At 41.4% G+C, this 22,578-nt stretch overlaps 1 protein-coding gene across 13 annotated transcripts in view; it reads left to right on the top strand.

Moving 5' to 3' along the window:
• Positions 1-21,123, top strand: part of DOCK10 (dedicator of cytokinesis 10) — a 433,376-nt gene extending 412,253 nt beyond the window's left edge. For 12 of the 13 annotated variants that reach the window (XM_040349133.1, XM_040349131.1, XM_040349129.1 and 9 more), the window contains 4 exons: positions 550-740; positions 9,665-9,765; positions 17,071-17,209; positions 20,526-21,123. In XM_040349133.1, coding sequence (XP_040205067.1) covers positions 550-740; positions 9,665-9,765; positions 17,071-17,209; positions 20,526-20,642 — 548 coding nt within the window. In that variant the 3' untranslated portion in view covers positions 20,643-21,123. Of the gene's footprint in view, positions 1-549; positions 741-9,664; positions 9,766-17,070; positions 17,210-19,982; positions 20,059-20,525 lie in introns of all 13 variants that reach the window. The other variant, XM_040349126.1, reaches the window with a different exon arrangement.
• Positions 21,124-22,578: the final 1,455 nt, after the last annotated feature.

The raw sequence follows: 22,578 nt of genomic DNA, 5'->3' as shown, positions 1-22,578 counted from the left end.
ATCACTGTGTTCTCAGTGATGCTGTTCACCATCACATGGGCTGTAGATGAAAATGTGTACATACAGATGTATATTTCAGAAAGCTGAGAACCACTCTGTGTTATTTCGCCAGTAGCTCATGACAACACAATTTTCTGGAAATATCCTTCAAGAAATTATCCTAAGCCAGTAAAGTTTGAATAAAGTAGGGAATTTGGTAAAACATTTGTCATTTTGTTTGTGCTGTCTGTGTCCTATTGGGGATAAATGGCTTTACTTTCTGTTGTGTAGAGACAAGAGGATAAAGAATATCCCCTCTTTGACAGTTGTCATTGGAACAAGTTCCCCCATTTGAATATTTTTCTTTGTTCCTATTCTGGTAACCCAGACAGCAGTGAGACCTAACAGAGGTATTATTGCTTGCCTACTCTGGCCAAAAAAAAGCAAATATTGGCACTTTGGTAGTAATGGTAGTAATGGATAAGGCAGAGAATGCAATATACTGTCATTACAAGCATCCTTGGTTTTTAAGCTAACTTCATCCCACTACTTTCTCTTATTTCCACACAGCCAGTCACTCGTTTCCATATGTAAAAAAGCGTATTCAAGTTGTAAGCCAAACAAGCACAGAACTTAATCCTATTGAAGTGGCTATAGATGAAATGTCCAAAAAAGTTCAGGAGTTGCAGCAGCTGTGCACTATGGATGATGTGGATATGATAAGACTACAGCTGAAGCTTCAAGGGAGCGTCAGTGTCAAGGTGAGATCAGCAGAGTTCTGTTCGCTGGGGAAATGGTAATTATAGGGACAGTCTGAGTGTCAAGTAAAGCCTTGTGCTGCAACTACTTGGCAGGTCACTTTGGCTCAGGAAAAGATATTGCTGACCTCCAAATCCCTATTCATGCATACAAATGTGGCTACCTCTGTGCAATCTAATCCCATAGCACATGCAGTCTAAACAGAAGATTGCACATTGCATAAACTATGCCTGCAGAAGGGTTTAAAGTAACTAAACATAAAAAAATGTATGTGCTATTGTTGTTAACGATATATTTATTATCATTATTATGGTTATTATTATAATAATATAGGATTTGTACAGTGTGCTTAGCACTTAAATAAAGGGAGACATTTCAGTTACAATAATTATGCCAAAACGTTATTTACCTTTGCGCTTCCCTATCTAACCTAAAAATGTTAAACTAAGCTGCTGTGCTTATTATCAGTGATGATAATACATGAATACTGTAAGTATATAGCCTAGTGGTCCTAGTGTTCTCAAACCTAAAATAATACTAACTACTGTATATAAAAGCATCTAAACCATCAAACTGCTAGTGAAATTATACATAAACAATTAAAATGATAACAATCAGAATCTGCAAAAAACAAATATAAGTGCAAATAAAAAATAAAATAAAAAGTCCATTCTGTACTATTCCTCATCTTCCAAAACCATGTCCTTGTAAATAATGCACTTGGTGCAACACATGGAGAAACAGCAGAAGAAACAATTTGAAAACCATGAGGATAAAATAAGAAAACCTTTACAAAGAAAAATACATATCAAAAAGTTAAAGATAAAGGGGACATATAAATTTAGGCTCATACAAAAAAATGTACAAACACAAAGCAGATTAATATTACCTTTTAAAAAACAAAAACCATGGAGTATCTATGTATAACAGATGATACCCATTGAGAGGTCAAAGAGCGAATGGGGGGAAAACAAAGAGGAACACATTTTCTCATGAAGGCAAACTTGGATAAACCATCAGGGAATGGGTATTACAGTCCAGGAAGGCAGCCCCATTAAAAGCAATGGGAGGATGATGACTCTTGCAGATAATTATGGCCATGTGCAAGTAATCACTGCCTGAGAGATTACATGCAGGTGACCACAATTAGCTGCAGAAGCTGCAGCCTCCCATTTCTTTCAATGGGGCTGCCTCCCACAGCTTATCACAGGGAGCCCCTACTGGGGTTCTCTCATATAATAAGAGCCGGGTGCATTTGTAGGTGTAAATGCACCCTAAAGGTGGACAAAGTAGAAGATACCTGAACAGATTGGAACATGGAGTTCTAGGGAATGGATGAGGCTCTGGAAAAGTCCTGAAGGCATGCATGGGAGGAGGCTGGTGAGGAAGCTAGGGAGCAGGATGTCTTGAAAGGAGCAAAGAGGATGCTTTGGTAATATTTTAAGAGAAGGTTGGTGATGTAGCTCAGGGCAGAGGTATGGGTTCCTTTGTAAGTTATTGTTTATAATTTAAATTGTATTCATTGGGTGGATGGAAGTCAGTGGAGGGATTGGCAAAGAGGGGAGGCAGACATTGATCAGTTGGAAAGGCAGATGAGTCTTGCAGCAACATTCATGGTGGATTGCAGGAGGATGGCCTATAAAGAGCTAAGCCAATTAAAGGGAACTTGAAGTAGTCAATGTGAAAGATAACAAGTGAGTGAATTATTAGCTTTGTGGGTTAGTTAAGAAAGGGTGTATTTTGGATATGTTACAGAGGTGAAATTACAATGGGGAGGGGGCACAGGAAGGGGGCGGGAAATATTATGAGCTTAGTGTTTTAAAAATTGATTTAGAAAATGGTTTGACACCATTAGCAAATTAAATGTCAGTTAGTAAATTAGAAATGAGCAAGGAGGCTAAAGGGATGAGCTGAGAAGTTGAGGGATAGATGTGGGTGTTGTCAGCATAGAGATAGTATTTGAAGCCATGTGAGGTTATCAACTTACTAAAGGAATGGGATGACAAAAACTTGTTGTTTTCTTGCAATTTATTTTCAGTACATTTAGTGCCGGTTCACACTACTGTGACTTAGGATCGGACTTGTGTCACCCCAAGTCGCCCCAAGTTGTGCGACATGAGAAAATCAATTGAAGTGAATGAGAGCATGTACACTACTGAAGTCCCTCTGACTTCAGAAAAGGTTCCTGTACTACTTCAAGGCGACTTCTAACCGACTTGTACCCATAGATTTCAATGTAAGTTGCCTCCAAAGTTGGATCACTCTCTTAACCCTCCTGGCGGTATTCCCAAGCTTGACTCGGGGTGGATTTTTTGGGCTGAAATTGGTATCCCCGAGTCACGCTCGGGGTAGCGATGCAGAGCCTGCAGAGCGCGCTGGCTTAACTTGTTCCTGGATCCAGCGATGCCACCGCGCTGTGTGAACGAGCAGGACCTCACTCGATTCACACAGTGTCCTCCTGTGCCGTCGATCTCTGTTCCCTGCGACATTATGACGCACGGGAGCGGAGATCGGCGCCAAATTCAAAAAGGTAAACAAACACTATACATACAGTATACTGTAATCTTATAGATTACAGTACTGTATGTAAAAAATACATACCCCCTTGTCCCTAGTGGTCTGCCCAGTGCCCTACATGTTCTTTTATATAATAAAAACGTTTCTTTCTCCCTGCAAACTGTATATTGTCCATAGCAACCAAAAGTGTCCCTTTATGTCAAACATTTTTTAGATCAACTAGAAAACAGCGATAATAAATTATAATCACTTGCAGAATTGTGCGATAGCGATTTGTGGGGAAATTCATCATAAAAAAAAAAATAATGAAAGCAACAATTCTGCAACTGAGCAAATTTCAGTGATTTTGAGTTGATACCATTATTGAATAATTTTTATTAGAATTATATTATTATTTTTTATAATTATTTATAATTATTTATTATATTATAACTTATAATTTTGTTTTTAAAAAAATGTCATACCCGCCTATGCCTATTAGACTCTGGTTTGGTCAGATTTAAGTGAGTTATTCCTAAGAATTACAGTATAAAACGCCAAATTTCCTTGCAAATAATGGTACCGCTTTCAGCACCTTTTTTCTGAAATAATCATACCGCCAGGGAGGTAAACTGAAGCAACTTTACAGGAAAAGAAAATAGTTTACTCAGGCAAACCCCTCCCTTCCACAGAGCTGATTATTCTGTGATTGGCCACAGCCAAAGTCGCCTGTCCTGGAGGCAACTTCAAGTTGCGTTGTAAGTTGCTCCAATTCGCGCTGAAGTCTCCTTGCAAAGTCGTGCTGTAAGTCAGGTTGCCCCTGTGTGAACTGGCACTAAGTGATTACATTTTTATGTAGCACTACATAAAAGAAGCTGCTGGTTTGTTTTTAGTGGCATGTTACCTCATGGCTCCTCCGCTGTCTTAGGGGTGTATGATGAATGTAGCAGTAACGGAATGTCCACAACAGGTGTCTTTTCTGTGCACTTTATTACCCAGCCGGGTAAAAACAGTAAACTTGTGGTGAAAGGTAGAGTTGAAAGGAGAAGGAGAACAGCAGATTCAGGTGTAGTAATAGGGAAACAGTCCTGCGTGTAACACTTCTTGCGCCACTCCTGCCTGAGTGGACTTAGTGTACCTAGACAGGCCTCTCTCACTGACCTGGCAGCCAGAGTATCACTCAAACCTTTAGGGAAAAGTCTCTGCCACAGACCCTCCTGGAATGAACTTGAACCTTTAGGAAGAAGTCTCTACCACAGACACTCCTGGAGTGGACTCAGGGAAAAGCCTCTGCCACAAGCCCTCCTGGAATGAACTTGATTACGGAGATGATCCTCCTCGATAGAATTTTGCCTGGAACTCCTTCAGATCGTTTTCAGGTACTGACTGACAGGTGACCAGCCTCTCAGTGTCCGGCTACCTTGATCCCCGGTGGTTTGTCGAGACCCTATTGGACTGCCACCCTCTCATTGGCTCTCCTCAGATGGATTTCCCGCCGAACAGCTATCTTGCTTGGGATCTTAGGATTGGGAACCCAGTCGACTACTGGGCTCCCTGCCACAGCTCAAGTGTTCCGGACCAGCCTGGTCCCGGAACCAGGAACACCATGTGGCACGCGCACCCTGGCCTGGAAAGCCATTACGCCAGGGCGCCGTGATGCAGTCACCCTAAAGGTGGGTGCCGCACTCAAAGAAGAAGACCCAGACTAAATGGCGTCTGTCCCATAAATACCCTCCCCCAGCATGCACAGCGAGGAAACTCCCTCCTGATTGGCTGCTAGGGAAGAGCACCCAAACCTCGACTCCACTGCTGCCACCTATTGTCCTGGGGTGGGAATAGCACCCCAGAAGCAACAGAATGAGCCCACAGGACAGCCAAGCTGAGACAGAGACCCAGATGTAAACATATTAACTGCATCAGAGTCAGTTAGCACTCTGATCCCCCTCTAAATTTAACTAGCACCGGTACTTTGAAGTAACCAGGCGCTACATTTATATAACCTTGGATTCAGTACAATAAAAATAAATAAATAAAAAATAAGTAAGTAAATATGGTTTCTGTCATAGTGCAGTTATATGCAGTATCCCATAGCAACCAGACTTCAGAAGTTAAATGGCCTGAGAACTATTAAAGTGTTTTTGATTGGTTGCTAATATTTTCTGTACTTTGCACTTGTTTTATTCCTTGTTACCTTGTATGATGCATTGTCTTATGTGCTTAGAGCGTACATCCAGAGAATGTATACATGTTATACAGGTAGATGGGACCAACAGAAATATGTATTTTCCGTGAGGTATATTCTTTACTCTATGTTCAGACACAATATACAAATTTACTATCAAGTCAATGACAATAGGCTGGCTATAAAAGGATGCACATTTCTACAGTTTTCAGCCAAATGTGCAAGGGTTGCCTGTTTAGGAATGCGTCTATAGCCAATAAAGAATTAGTGTCTGAAGTGCATCTTTTCACATATAAATATTGTTCAGCCTGAGAAGATGGGTGGAAAGTATTGACTGCACATGTACAGCTTCACTCTGTCTGGCAAGTCATGCAAGGAACTGGCAGGCAGATAACACCTGCCTGTCATTCTCGGGGAGACAACTGCCTTGTTAGGGCAAGCTTTAAATATCACTTGCAGGAAGAAAAAAAATGAATACTACATAAATGAAATTAGTAACTGTAATGCCCTGTACACACGATCGGTTCGTCTGATGAAAACGAACCGATGGATTTTTTAATCAGATATCCGATGAAGCTGACTTTCATCAGTCTTGCCTACACACCATCGGTTGAAAATCTGATCGTGTCCAACACGGTGACGTAAAACACAACAACGTGCAGAGAAAAATGAAGTTCAATGCTTCCGAGCATGCGTCGACTTGATTCTGAGCATGCGTGGATTTTTGACCGATGGATTTCCCCACAGACGATCGTTTTTTTTCTATCGGTTTTCTAACCATACGAAAAACTTAAAACAGGTTCTATTTTTTTTCACCGATGGGAAAAAAACTGATGGGGCCCACACACGATGGGTTCGTCTGATTAAATCAGTCCGTTTTAATCAGGCGAACCGATCGTGTGTACAGGGCATAAGAGAGAGTTCACATTGTTTCAATATCAATTTACATTAAGAACCTAATTTAATTTTCATGTTTAAAGAGCCCAGCAACATCTTGAAGATTTCCAAGGCTTAAACGATAACAAAAGGGAAGCCCATTGTACAAGAGCCTAATGTATAAAGCAAATCAGTAACTAAAAAGTAGGATCTCATTAGTCAATGACATAGTACTTTGCCAGTTCTTAGTGGCATTTTGCGAAAACAATGTACTAGCCCGTATCACCATTTCAATTCTGTTGCTGGTAGAATCTTGCCAGTGACAGAATTTCTAGAGAAGGCAAAAAACTAGTAATGTGTAATGTGTCTCTCGCCAACTTCTTGTGTTAGGCCTCATACAAAAACCAGCAAGAAACTTGCTGGGAGATATTTTTTTGCCGAGGAAACCGGTCGTGTGTACATTTTCGTTGAGGAAACTGTTGAGAAACTCGACGAGCCAAAAAGAGAGCAAGTTCTCTATTTCCTCGACGGGAGTCTCAAATTGGCTCGTCGAGTTCCTGGTCGGGCGGGTTTCCGACGAGAAACTCGAGCGTGTGTATGCTAAGAAACCCACGCTTGCTCAGAATAAAGTATGAGACGGGAGTAAAAGTAGCATTTGTAATGGAGATAACACATTTTTCAAGCTGTAACAGACTGAAAAGTGCAAATCGTCTCTTAACAAACTTTTACTTAACATGCAAACACATGAGATTAGCAAAAGCAGCCCCAAGAGTTTAGCCAGTGGAATGAACTTCCCCTGCCGTTGTATGTGTTGTATGTCACCGCGTTTGAGAACGAGGAGATTTTGTCTTGACAGTGTGTACGCAAAGCAAGCTTGTCGAGTTCCTTGACAAGCCTAACAAGGAACTCGATGAGGAAAATTATGTGTTTCGCCCGACGAGTAACTTGGTCGTGTGTACAAGGCTTTACACTGTGAATCAAAAAAGGGAAAGGGGGGGAGGAAGGGAACGGGAACATAAAACACAGGGAGGGGGGGTAGAGGCAAGGGGAGGGAAGGACAAGATACACAGGGAAAAGCACTCACATGAGCCACATCCGTATATATGATAGAAAAAAAGGGATAAAACAATCACTAGAGTAATTGATGGTTGGACTTTGAGGCAAAGACGGAAGTATGTATAAAAAATATTATTTATTACAAAGATAGAAAAATTACAACATTGATGAAAATAAATAAAACCATATAGATTAATAAATAAATATGAACAAATCCTTTGAAGTCGCTACGCGTTTCGCCGTTGGGCTTCTTCAGGAAGAGACAAAAGGGATTTTTGACAATGTACAGGTATTGTTTCATAGTCTAGCACATCATGGCGAATATGTTCATCCAGAATGTTCAGAGCATTCCGCAGAGGTATGCAGAATTATCAAAGAGTTGTTTTATACTACTTCCAAATGTATCAAAAGAATGTTGATCATCATTAGTACTGATTGTTTGCACCCATAGTGGCAATCCAGTGGTGTCCAAAAAATGTTTTTTTACACAAAAAAAGAGAAAAAAAGAGACGAGGATATATAGGGCATTGCCAAGTAGTCAAGTAGTCAGCAAAACATAATAAGCCCCATTCTAATACCGTATTTTCCGGCGTATAAGACGACTTTCTGGATGCAAAAAAATGCATCCAAAGTCGGGGGTCGTCTTATACGCCGGGTACAGTCTTAGTACTCACTTTTTTTCCCCAGCGCTGACAGTCTCCCATGCTGCGATCGCGATCGTGAAGGATTTCAAAGCCGCGCCTTCACTGCAGAGTGTTCTGTGATAGGATGAACAAAAATCTTCCCAGCAGCGCCTCTGTTCTTTGTTCCTCCTATCACAGATGCCTTCTCATCCTCGGACGAGATGAGAAGGCATCTGTGATAGGCGGGAAACATAACAGAGGCGCTGCTGGGAAGATTTTTGTTCATCCTATCACAGAACACTCTGCAGTGAAGGCGCGGCTTTGAAATCCTTCACGATCGCGATAGCAGCATGGGACACTGTCAGCGCTGGGGAAAAAAAGTGAGTGTTATTGCACTGGGGGGGGGGCAACAAGTTCAGGCACAGTGGGGGCAAGTGATGGTAATGTGGGGGCATGTAATGGCACAGTGGCACAGTCTGGGCATGTAATGTAATGGCACAGTCTCGGCATGTAATGTAATGGCACAGTGAGTAATGTAATGGCACAGTCTGGGCATGTAATGTAATGGCACAGTGAGTAATGTAATGGCACAGTCTGGGCATGTAATGTAATGGCACAGTGAGTAATGTAATGGCACAGTCTGGGCATGTAATGTAATGGCACAGTGAGATTTGAAAAAGCCTGTTTCTGTCAGCGGTTCTGGCTCCCCCTCAGCTTCCAGAAAGACAGTAAGAAGGGGGTAGTCTTATACAGTGAGTATATCCCAAAATCTAAATTTTTCCTGGAAAATTAGGGGGTCGTCTTATACGCCGGGTCGTCTTATACGCCGGAAAATACGGTAGGTCCTGCTGTAAAAATATAGCTGGGGTGGTTTTTCACTGTGTCAAATACAGGCATGTATATAGTGAAGATCCAAACATAGTTTGAGTAGTCAACACTTTGGGACAGTATAGTCCGAGAAGCCAACAGCTCTTTCAGCCTGAAATGCGCACGTGTGCCCCAGGGTAGCAGCCTGTGCTGTGCCTCAAAGTCCGACCATCAATTACTCTAGTGATTGTTTTCTCCCTTTTTTCTGCTTTACACTGTGTTTCACCCAGTATACAGCCTTCTGTATACTGGGTGAAACACAGCCTGTACAAGGACACTAATGGCAGGGTCACCAGGTATTATTTAAATGCAAGCTGCAGATTTACAAACAATGACTTCTGAAAATACATAAAATGTTAAAGATTGCATACACTTATAAAAATAATTGGACTTAACCGACTTAAAAGTCATAACTGCAGTTCTACAGTGGGCAGCAGAAATTAATGTGAATGCTGTCTCTGACATTCACGAGGTATCACTGCGTGAACAATATGAAAACGTTTGGCGTTTTTCCTAGACAGCTAATTCCGTCTATCATTAAGCACCACCTAACTATAGTGTGCTGAAAGGTGTTTTTTGCTTATTTCCCTCTGGATTTGAGATAAACACATTAACAGCACATCATAAACTTGGCTACTATTCTAAAATAGAGTAGGGCTTGTAGATATATTAAAAAGATTATATTCAAACAGATGGCATTTCTTCTCTTACTGTATGAAATTAAAAGTGATAAGTAAGGGAAATGTGTAAAAATCTATTTTTCAATTCAGAGGAGTGACTTTTCTTCTATGATAACATATGATGAGATATGGTTCACTTTTTTCAGGTAAACGCTGGACCTATGGCATATGCTCGAGCTTTTCTAACAGAAACAAATGCCAACAATTATCCGGAAAGTCAAGTGAAGCATCTTAAAGAAATTTTCAGGTGACTTGCTTTATAAATACAACACTACTGGGAGCATGTGCGATGTATGACCTTCAGTCTCTTTATTGTAAATGCCTGGAAGAACTGTCCATTCTAGCCAGTCATGTCATCCCTTTCATGTGTCTGGTGAAGGTGGTAAATGAAACGTAAACTCTGGCTGGTTGTTAGATTTTTCAAAGACCCAAGAAGAAAAAGCAGCACCTAATATCTGTCTCAATGGGCCCCAGGCCCTGCTCTATACTAGTCATGGGGGTTGATTTACTAATACTGAAGAGTATTACCAGATTTTTACATTTGCCAGTTTTAGTAAATCAACCCCATGGTTTCCATACACTGTACTGATGATTGCCAAATAGCCTGAAGCAGCTGTATACAGTTTGCACTATATATCACTGGTTCTGGAAACGCATGAGGCCAATTGGGGAATAAAGCAAGAATTTGCATGGTTCTGTCTATTGTCCTGAAATGAAGAAAAATTATGTTATTTGAGCGATAAATAATGGAATGTGACATGTGAATACCTTATGTTTTGTGACAAAAAACAAGGGTAAATAATACAAGAATGTATGCAAACAACTGAGCAAATACATGCAGATACAGTAAGTATTGTAATTAGAATAACAATATATACTATACGTGCCTATACAAAAAATGAGGATTGGGAACAAAAGATACTAGAAGAAAACAAAAATAAGCTAAATTTAAGACTCAAATTTAGTTAAACATTGGTCTCTACATATTTAGTAATGAAGTTCAGCAATGTGCAGGCTTCTGGATTTTAAAGTATAGGTAAACCCTCACCTTGTAAAACAACCTATTATGTTTAAAATAGAAATACAAGACAAAACATTTGTGTACAGATATATAAAAAACATAATAAACACTTTTTTCCCCTTTTTTATAAGTGATCTCATACCCTCTGTTCTTAGGGAGATGGGGAGGAGAAGCAGCAGTACACTGTTCTTCCCAGTGAAAAGCCATGCAGGGGGGGAGGGGGTCATTGGAGGAGAGCAGGCTGAGTTCCCAGCATAGCTAGAGAACTGACTCCTGCCTGTTTTCCTGCTTAGTGTGGTCAGTTGTTAACAGGAAAGCAGAGGGACTGGCAGGAACACCAGGGATTTCACACAAAGGAAGCAATACAAAGAAAACACAATACTTTTTAAGTACTGTACATGGTACAGCAGGCACATATCAGGAATATGAAATGTTGGGTTTCCATACTCTTTAATAGCTCTTTTGTCAAAGGATTTTTAAGGTACATAGTAGAATATGTCCGTATGTAGAGTATAAGTTCTCTACCACATATAGAAAAAATCACACAAGAAAAAACATACACAAAACATACACATGTACAAAACAACATAGGTCAGTGAATAAAATATGAGTTCTGTACCACACTATATAGGATGCAAGGACCAAATTAAAACCATAAATATTGAAAACATTTTAGTGTGGCTTAGGGTGGCCATAGATCAAAATGTTGTCAGTTCAGTGGCTGAATTTCGATCTATGTATGGGCAGACTGGTTGCACAGACAGCAATCCTGTTGAGTTTTTTTTTTCGAGCGATCAGTGTCGCCAGCTATAGCTGGCAGCACTGATCAGTGTATTCGAACAGTGGGGAAGGCTCCCTGTCATCAGAACACAGTAGCACAGCCATAGTGATTCCCCCATCCACCTAGAAAATGTGGATTGAGGAATCGGATCTTTTTCTTCAACCCGCTAGTTGAACAAAAATGAATTATTAATGTATGGCAAGCTTTAAATGCTACGGGCTTTAAGTAGGCAATTGAAAGCCACAATACAACTAAGTGAATATAAGCTAAGACGAAACAGGGAAAAGGGGAGGGGTTAGAAAGGAGATCCAAGGGGAAAACCAGAGTGGGGGGGTGATCAAGGATAAAAAGCTCTGTCAACCCTGAAACCGACAAATGGTAGACGAGGAGAGAAATGGGCATACGAGATGTGACCAATTCATTCAAGTCACCATAAACCTTTTGGTGAAGTAATTGGAATTGTGTTGTAAATATAAAGGAAAGAGGAAGGATATCCATTTTTAGAGTATTAACACGGCCAAGTCAGCATTCTTCACCACAGATATGCATAAATTCCCCTTGAAAATGGTGCCATATCTGTGGTGAACGATGCTGACTTGGCTGAATGTTTTTAAGCTGGGGCAGCAGATTTAGTATATGTTGACACTACACACAACCATAATATAGGATGACTGACAAGACACTTTAAAATTGGGGTTTGATGATAACCTTGGATTGTTGATAGTTTTTACTCTCACTTCTTTTTGTGAGTCTATTGCATGTAATCTTGTGATTCCCTCAGCCTTGCTATACAAAGAATGAGCAAATATTGCAAATTTATATTATGGAGAAAAGAATATGAGAGTATCAATGTGCAGTCACCACTCAAATATGTTGGTAGGAACAAGCTAGGTCCAGGACATCAAACAGCATCAGTAGTGTATTTAGGTTTGGTGCTACCCTAGGCCTGACTAAACTTGTGCACCCCATAATTTAAATATGACCCACCCCTTCCTTTTAAGGCCACCCCCTTGCTGTTTAAGACCCACCCTGAAATTATTGAATGGGGACACTAGTTCTTAGGGCCCGGGGGGGGGGGGGGCAATGGATTCCTTTAATTGGCATATATTTCCTCTCACCTCCTGTTTGGCTATGGGGCAGGAAATGAAGGAAAATCTCTGCAATGGGACAGAGATGGTAAAAAAATAAACTGACAGGGGTTATAACCCTCCCTTACTCTATTTAAAATGAAAAAAAAAAAGTGTTGCCTATAGTTCTACTTTAACTAGTTGCTGACCAGCCGCTGTTGTTTTACGACGGCAGGTCAGCTCCCCTGCGCGAGAGCCCGTAGCTATACGTCGGCTCTCGCACAGGCCACTATGTATGAACAGAAGATCAGTCATTTTCCCTAGTGAGTCCACCTCCCCCTACAGTTAGAACACACCCAAGGAACATACTTAACCCCTTCCCCACCCCCTAGTGTTAACCCCTTCACTGCCAGTGGCATTTTTATAGTAATCCAATGCATTTTTATAGCACTGATCGCTATAAAAATGCCAATGTCTCAAAAATGTGTCAAAAGTGTCCGAAGTGTCCGCCATAATGTCGCAGTACCGAAAAAAAATCACTGATTGCCGCCATTACTAGTAAAAAAAAATATTAATAAAAATGCCATAAAAATACCCCCTATTTTGTAAACGCTATAACTTTTGCGCAAACCAATCATTAAACGCTTATTGCAAATTTTTTTTTACGAAAAATATGTAGAAGAATACGTATCGGCCTAAACTGAGGAAAAAACATTTTTTTTATATATATTTTTTGGGAAAATTTATTACAGCAAAAAGTAAAAAATAATTATTTTTTTCAAAATTGTCGCTCTATTTTTGTTTATAGCGCAAAAACTAAAAACCACAGAGATGATCAAATACCACCAAAATAAATCTCTATTTGTGGGGAAAAAAGGACGCCAATTTGTTTGGGAGCCACGTTGCATGACCGCGCAATTATCAGTTAAAGCGACACAGTGCCGAATCGCAAAAAGTGCTCTGGTCTTTGACCAGCAATATGGTCCGGGGGTTAAGTGGTTAAGCACAAATTTATAAAGCAGAATACATATAGCACAGTGAGGAAGGTTTGTGGTCCAGGCTGATAGGACAGTCAAAATTAGAAGCAGACTGCGTTACACTAACAGTGTAGCACAAGCCGGTGGGAACTCTTTCCGTGCTGGCCCCCTGCAAAGTGCTGCACTAGGCCTAGGCCTTGTTGGCCTAGGCCAGGATACAGCATTGAACAACATATAGGACCTCCAATAATTCTCAGTCACATATCTGCCCATCTGTGGCCATCTGTTGTTCTGTATCCAGCTGTATTAGTAGTACTAGTATTATTATTAGTAGTAGTGACACTAGTAACATATTAAAATAAATATATATCCAGTGTTCCTGATGGAGATTGGGTCACTGATAGTTTAAAGAGGAATTCCAGGAATAGAAATGCTTTACATAGTTACATTGGTCCAGCTTAGAACAATGTAATTATGTACAGTGCCTTGCGAAAGTATTCAGCCCCCTTGAACTTTGCAACCTTTTGCCACATTTCAGGCTTCAAACATAAAGATATAAAACTGTAATTTTTTTTGAAGAATCAACAACAAGCGGGACACAATCATGAAGTGGAACGAAATTTATTGGATATTTCAAACTTTTTTAACAAATAAAAAACTGAAAAATTGGGCGTGCAAAATTATTCAGCCCCTTTTACTTTCAGTGCAGCAAACTCTCTCCAGAAGTTCAGTGAGGATCTCTGAATGATCCAATGTTGACCTAAATGACTAATGATGATAAATAGAATCCACCTGTGTGTAATCAAGTCTCCGTATAAATGCACCTGCACTGTGATAGTTTCAGAGGTCCGTTTAAAGCGCAGAGAGCATCATGAAGAACAAGGAACACACCAGGCAGGTCCGAGATACTGTTGTAGAGAAGTTTAAAGCTGTATTTGGATACAAAAAGATTTCCCAAGCTTTAAACATCCCAAGGAGCACTGTGCAAGCGATAATATTGAAATGGAAGGAGTATCAGACCACTGCAAATCTACGAAGACCTGGCCATCCCTCTAAACTTTCAGCTCATACAAGGAGAAGACTGATCAGAGATGCAGCCAAGAGGCCCATGATCACTCTGGATGAACTGCAGAGATCTACAGCTGAGGTGGGAGACTCTGTCCATAGGACAACAATCGGTCGTATACTGCACAAATCTGGCCTTTATGGAAGAGTGGCAAGAAGAAAGCCATTTCTTAAAGATATCCATAAAAAGTGTCGTTTAAAGTTTGCCACAAGCCACCTGCAAGACACACCAAACATGTGGAAGAAGGTGCTCTGGTCAGATGAAACCAAAATCAAACTTTTTGACAACAATGCAAAACGTTATGTTTGACGTAAAAGCAACACGGCTCATCACCCTGAACACACCATCCCCACTGTCAAACATGGTGGTGGCAGCATCATGGTTTGGGCCTGCTTTTCTTCAGCAGGGACAGGGAAGATGGTTAAAATTGATGGGAAGATGGATGGAGCCAAATACAGGACCATTCTGGAAGACTACCTGATGGAGTCTGCAAAAGACCTGAGACTGGGACGGAGATTTGTCTTCCAATAAGACAATGATCCAAAACATAAAGCAAAATCTACAATGGAATGGTTCACAAATAAACATATCCAGGTGTTAGAATGGCCAAGTCAAAGTCCAGACCTGAATCCAATTGAGAATCTGTGGAAAGAACTGAAAACTTCTGTTCACAAACGCTCTCCATCCAACCTCACTGAGCTCAAGCTGTTTTGCAAGGAGGAATGGGCAAAAATTTCAGTCTCTCGATGTGCAAAACTGATAGAGACATACCCCAAGCGACTTACAGCTGTAATCGCAGCAAAAGGTGACGCTACAAAGTATTAACTTAAGGGGGCTGAATAATTTTGCACGCCCAATTTTTCAGTTTTTTATTTGTTAAAAAAGTTTGAAATATCCAATAAATTTCGTTCCACTTCATGATTGTGTCCCACTTGTTGTTGATTCTTAAAAAAAAATACAGTTTTATATCTTTATGTTTGAAGCCTGAAATGTGGCAAAAGGTCGCAAAGTTCAAGGGGGCCGAATACGTTTGCACGGCACTGTATATAACATGCCTGGCCGATGCCCCTGGAAGCTGGAAATCACTGAAGTAGACATTGCTACCCCAATGATCTTCACTTGCTTCTAGGGCCCGTGCTGAGTGGGTGCCCTGGAGCATTCTGAACACAGGATATCATACACTCAACACAAACACCATTCAGAGAATAAGTTGCACTTGCTGAATGAATGCAAAATGTTCTCTAACTGGAAAAGGGGGAGAGCTTGCCATCACCGCCTCTCCTTCTCATCCACCCTAGGTGAATGAATATGGGGTACATCGTACCCCTACCCATTCACCTGGAGGCAAAGTGTAAAAGAAAATAAACACACGGCACAGGGTTTTGAAAGTAATTTATTAGTCAGCTCCGCGGGGCCCCCCTCTCTTCTTTAGCTCTTTTACCAGGGGGGCCTTCTTCTTCAGCGAGGGGGGGTGTCGGTCTTCACCGCCGTCTGGTTCTCTTCCGCTCTCCGGGGGTCTTCTCCGCTCTCCGGGGGTCTTCTACCACTATTCGGGGGTCTTCTTCTATCTTCTCCGCTCTCTGCTGTCATCTCGGCTTTCCCCAGTTCTTCTCCCGCTCGCTCTCTGGTGCCTTCTTCTTCAGGGCTGGCCGCCGCTATCTTCGTGTTAGCTCAATTACTAGAGGCGGCCAGCCCGCTCTTCTTCTTCCTTCTTCTGCCTTCTTCCGATGTTGACACAACGCTTCTTCCCGTTGTAATGCCGGGTGCGTGGTTCGCACCGATTTATATAGGCCTCTTATGATGTCACAGTCCCATCATGCTCCGGTACCTACCCACGTGGGTAGGTACCGGCAACTCTCTTGCCCACCCCAGAGATGAACTATGGACTATGGGATTTGTAGTTTGAATAGAGCAGTATACATGTCTGCAAATATCAGAGCAGTATACATGTCTGCAAATATTATGCACTGCTCACTCCAAACAAAGTGAAAAAAACACAGAAACAATTTAATGATTGTAAAGGCTCAAGGTTTTTTACCATCATGTATTCTATGCATGAAGGTAAAAAAAAACTTCTGTGTGCAGCAGCCCACCCCTAAAACTTACCTGAGCTCTGTCTTAATCCAGTGATATGCATGAGAGCCTTGACTCTCCCAGGTCTCTCCCTCTTTGTTGACTGAGACAGCAGTGGTAGCCATTGGCTCCCGCTACTGTCAATCACAGCCAGTAAGCCAATAAGGAGAGAGGTGGGGTGGGGCATAGCCATGCTCCATGTGTGAATGGACACAAAGAGCAGTGGCTCAGGATTGAGCCTGCTCAGGTGCCCCCATAGCAAGCTGCTTGCTATGGGGGCACTAGGCAAAAGGGAGGGGCCAGGAGCAGCAGCAATGGACCCAAGAAGAGGAGGATCAGGGCTACTCTTTAAGTATAGGATGTGTATGAAATAAGAATATAATTTAGTGTCACGTTAACCAAGCTGACTGCAGAAATTTGGAATCTCCTTAGTCATTGTTGGTTACTAAACTTTTTGCATTCATACTGTACTTTTTTCTACTCTCCAGTCTGATAACTATGGTAAGACTTGGATTTTTGGCATATTGATACTATAACCTGTACTCATTGAGCTGTGTTTTTCTGCAGACAATTCGCAGACACCTGTGGTCTGGCTCTAGAAGTGAATGAACGGCTGATAAAGGAGGATCAGCTAGAGTATCAAGAAGAGATGAAAGCCCATTACAAGGACATTCTGTCTGAACTCTCTGAAGTCATGAATGAGCCGGTGAGATAATGCATATGACCCTGATTTGTATATAGCACTAAGTGTGTGTGTGGCATCATAGAAGATGGAGGATACAGAAAGTTCTTCCAGTTGTAAATGTTTTCCGTTTTTTAGGTGTTTTGATGAGAACTGTGGGAAGTGTATATTACAGTTTCTTAATGATTGTAAGACAAATATGAATTGGGTCTTTACCTAATCATTGTTATAATTACCACTGTATGTCCATTGTGTGCCATTCTTCCCCTAGTCATAATTATCATCATCCTACATAAAAATAAGTTAAAAACATATAAGCGCCGGCAGGGCTGGACTGGGACAAAAATTTGGCCCTGGACTTCATCCAGACTGGCCCACTTTGACAGGTCTCTCCCACAGTGGCCAGACAACTCCCGCACCCCCCCCCCCCGGCCACCCAAGCCCCCTCTCCCCCTTCACTAGCCATTTTACTTTATTAGAGTAGAACGGCTGGTACTGGTCCTCTTATAGGCAGTACCAGTGGGGAAGCTAGACATTATTTCTCCCGGGGCAAATAATCAGTTTGGTGCTCCCCCCCTTATGGGACAAGATTAGGCAGAAGTGAGAAACTCCCAGGCCGCTGTCACTGAAGCCGGCCCACTGAGCCATCGGCCCACCGGGAAACTCCCTGTAGTCCCAATGGCCAGTCCATCCCTGAGCGTCGGTGCCTGCCTACATTTGATATTTTACAGTCCCCTGCATTGTTCTGTAGTTGGCTTTCATGTATCTGTTAAAGTGGTTTTGACGACATGACATTTTTTTGCTTTAATGGACTCCCTGCATTAAATGATCAGGTAGCAGTGTAATCCACCGCCACCCCCACCCCCCACCACCATACTTACTCCTCACTCAATCCAGAGCTGTGTGTGTCTGTAGCGGGGAGTGGGGCTGTAAATAAACAGTATACACACACGCATGTGTTTTTGAGCTTTGGGGTGCCTAATGCAATAGGCTACACACACCTATGATTTGAATAGATCGGGGGTCTAAAACTGGCGGCCCTCCAGCTGTTGCGAAACTATAAGTCCCAGGAGGCATTGCAAGGGTGACAGTTATAATCATGACTCCCACAAGCATAGGCATGATGGGACTAGTAGTTTCACAACAGCTGGAGGGCCGCCATTTTGAGACCCCTGGAATAGATGCACCCAGCCTGGCTCAGGATCAAGCCCGCACGAGTGCTCCCATAGCAGCTGCTTGCTATGGGGGCACCTGGAAGGGAGGAGGAGCCAGGAATGCTGGCGAGGGACCCCAGGAGAGGAGATTTAGGGTAGCTGTGTGCAGTTCCGCAGGACAAGGCACCTGCACAGAGCAGGCAAGTATAACATGTCTGTTATTTAAAAAATATATACATACCTTTACAATCACTTTAACAATGCTCAAGCAGCTGCATGTTTTTTTTTGTACGGGTACCTAAAATGGCAGCTCCAGCAGCAAGTCAAATTTCTGTGTTACATTTGAATCTAAATGGAATGTACCTTTAAAGTGTATTGCAAATTTTTTTTTATAAAACCCTTTCTGTTTATTGTTTATAAGGAAATTTACTTTTCGCTTCCTGGCCCAGAGACTCAATCAAAAGTTAGAGGAAATGTCCTGAAATGATGGGAATTCTTCTCTTATGCCACGTACACACGACTGTTTTTCAGGTTGTAAAAAATTACGTTTTTAATAGTCTAGAAAAAACAATGTTTTTTTCAACCCGATTGTTAAAACGGCCTTGCCTACACGATCGAGAAAAAAAAATGCTCTAGCAAAGCCTGGTGACATACAACATGTACGATGGCACAATAAAGGGGAAGTTCCATTCAAATGGTGCCACCCTTGGGGCTGCTTTTGCTGATTTAGTGTTAGTAAAAGACGATTTGCGCTTTTCAGTCTGTTACAGCGTGATGAATGTGCTTACTCCATTACGAACGCTAGTTTTACCAGAACAAGCGCTCCCGTCTCATAACTTGCTTCTGAGCATGCGCGTTTTTTTCACACACGACCATTTTTTATGACGTTAAAAACGACAATGTTAAAAACGTTGTGAAAAATTAGAGCATGTTTGAAATTTTTAATGGGCATTTTTTACATCGTGAAAAATTCTCTGTAGCCCACACACGATCGTTTTTAATGACATTTAAAAAAAACTTCATTTTTTACAACCCGAAAAACGGTCGCGTGTACGTGGCATTAGAGAAGAATTCCCACAAAACAGACATGTCCATTGGAAGATTTCCTTTTGTTATAGGGACAACTCTAAAATGTTGGCTTTTCCTTCATTTTCCTTCTTGGTGACAATAGTCAGCAGTACAAATAAAGGGGTCAATGTCCCCAGTAGACATTATTAAAAACCTGACACATGGCCTAATCCTCCCCCCACTCTATCAAATCTTAAAAAAAAAAAAAAGTTTTAACTAGAGATACAGTAAGATCTTTAGGTTTGTTCTGTTATACAGTGTAAACAGCTATGAGAGATGTATAGAACAGTAGCCCATAGCATCCAGAGGGCAGTGCTGGATCCCTGGACAGGTAAATGTCCTTTTATTAAAATTTAGCAGCTACAAGATTTGTGGCTGCTGACTTTTATTTATTTATTTTACAGAGTGAACAACCGCTTTAAACTCATTCACATATCCATACTATGCACCATCTTTTCCTCTTAACCATAATCATAAAGATGCCTTATCATTGTATGTCTGCTTATGTTTATGCTTTCTGTGTACATATACTGTCATCCCAGCACTGTTTTAATTCATTCTCTCTCTTCTCTCAGCTGTCATGTGACCCTTGCCTGTTCCGCTTCTCTACCTCTTTGTCTAACATTTCACTGAATACATTAGGGAATATCGGTATGTCCTCTACTTGTCTTGCTCTGCATGTTGATCCTTGTTCACCTGTCTGTATCCATCCTATGTATTGACAGATTTCATGTGATGTAAGATGGGATACTTTTTTTCTCTAACTAGACTTAAGTGCTCTGCTTTCGAGATCTAACCTAATGGGAACTTCCCTAAAAGTAAAAATATGTTTATTTACACCTGTATAAGTAATGTTTCTTTTGCCTTAGGATAAAAAAATAACAACCTCTACATCAAACGGTCCCCTTGTGGCCAGCTGTAAGTTTTCTAAAGACAGCTAGTGACCTAAGGGCTCTCAGTTGGCCACTGCAACCCCACAGCTGCCAGTAGGGAGGCTTTGAAGGGTGAAATTGTCAAGTGAACCGCAGCAAAATGCTACTATATGTGTTTTCGTTATTTGAAGGTTGCTGCCCATCACTTGCTGTCAGACTGAGATTGCTTTTTTCTGTCTCTTAAAGATCACTTACCGAGAGGACCCAGCAAAGCATCTTGCAGTTGAGAAACAATGTATTCTTCGATCAATCAGTAGAACAAACACGGGACTGCGAAGTACATCGTCAAAAGCTGATTCCTGATTGGAAGCCTCTCCTATATGAACTTTCTTGATGCCACAGATTGACCTGAATATGAACCTCTGCAGAACTTGCCTCTTTGGGACATAGATTGTAATTTTAATTTATTAGGTCACGACAAGTGCTCAGAGAAGTACTAGTGATATAAACATGTTGCCTAGCCAGTGAACAAAACAGTGTTATAAAACATGCTTCCCCCTTTGCCCAAGGGGTGGAGGATGGGGCTAAGCCACAGCAAATGCAGTGCAATGATACAGCTGTCATTCTTCAAGCTAATTCTAATATTATTTTATCTCTTGCTTATATTTTAAGAGTCTTAATTCTATGTTTTATAATAATTAATTAAGCATATTTACATGGAAATTTGTAAATAGGAGATGTGTAAAATTTGTCATTTTTATAGAAATGAACCCATTGCCCCAAAGTTACTAAGAGTCTATATAGATAATTAGATAAAGATTTATTAAAGTATTTGTGGATGTCAGTGGTATTTATGTGTTTCTTCTATATAATGGTGTGCGCTCAATGAACAATGGCAGCCCGTGTTGTGAGTGAAATGACTGTTCTGTATGGATGAAAAGATATGGACAACAGTGGGACTGTAACGGTGCAATATATAGAACAGTATAACAAAGATATATTTAATAATTTATTAAAAGTATATCAAAATACATAGTACACTGTGAAACCAAATGGTTTGATAAGAACACATGTGGTTAAACATGCATTTTCAAAGTTGTTAAAAAATCCCGTTTGTAATATGGACAGCAGATTATAGAAGAAGATCACAACACATGCTTCAGGTCACACACTCGACCTAATTTTCAGACAAAATCTGAAAATAAGCATTTTAGAAAATGAACCATTGCCATGGACAGACCACCATGCAATCAATTTCATAATCTCCAAAATTCCCCCAGTGATAAAAGCACCCAAGCCGGTGACAATACACTGGGCTAGATCTCAGAAGAAGCTCCATTCGGAACTCTTTAAATCTACCTTGGGAAACAGAATCAAAACAATCCATCCACATCAAACAGCCGCAGATACACTGGATGCCATAAACGCAGCCCTGCTACAGTCAGCCGATTTAGTAGCACCGAAACGCAAAGCCTGCATCCGAAAAAGAAAGTCTGGCTGGTTCAACAACCAGCTGTCGCTTCTGAAGCAAGAGCGCAGAAGGGCGGAAGCCGCCTGGAAAAGAAGCCCTGGAGAGGATAACCTCATCATCTACAAGGCAATAACAACACGATATCATAAGGAAATCTTCAAAGCCAAGAAACATCATTTTTCTATGGCGATTAACAGCGCCCTAAACCGCCCCCGCGAACTCTTCAAGATGGTCACCCAGACCATGAATCCAGGATGTCTTGAAGTCCCCAACTCAGACACCCAAGAGTTCTGTAATGAACTATCGGATTTCTTCATCAACAAAATTGAAAGAATCCGGGAAAGCATCTTGCAAAACAATACCCCCCTCAACCCCACCGTCAATCAACCACAAAACACCCACAGAAACGCTCTACAATCAACAAAGTTCACTCTGGAACCGATCTCCATCGATACCACAAAAAATATCATTGGTGCTTTGCGGAACAGCACATCGCCCAATGATATCATCCCCACCAAACTGCTGAAGGAATGTGCCGACATCCTGGCACCACCCATCACACAGCTTATAAACCAGTCATTTAAGGAAGGCACAGTGCCATCCCTGTTGAAAGAGGGCACAATCCAGCCCATCTTGAAAAAACCTAACCTGGATCCCAAGGACCCAACTCACTGCCGTCCCATAACAGGCCTAAATGTTCTCTCCAAGATAATGGAGAAAGTAGTGGTACAACAGCTGCAACAGCATCTAGATACCCACAATCTACTGGATCCATTACAATCAGGCTTCCGTCCCGGACACGGGACAGAAACGGCCTTACTCAAAATA

This window comes from Rana temporaria, chromosome 4, assembly GCF_905171775.1.
Source record: "Rana temporaria chromosome 4, aRanTem1.1, whole genome shotgun sequence".
Taxonomy (NCBI): Eukaryota; Metazoa; Chordata; class Amphibia; order Anura; family Ranidae; genus Rana; species Rana temporaria.
This window is presented reverse-complemented; position numbering and strand designations above follow the sequence as displayed.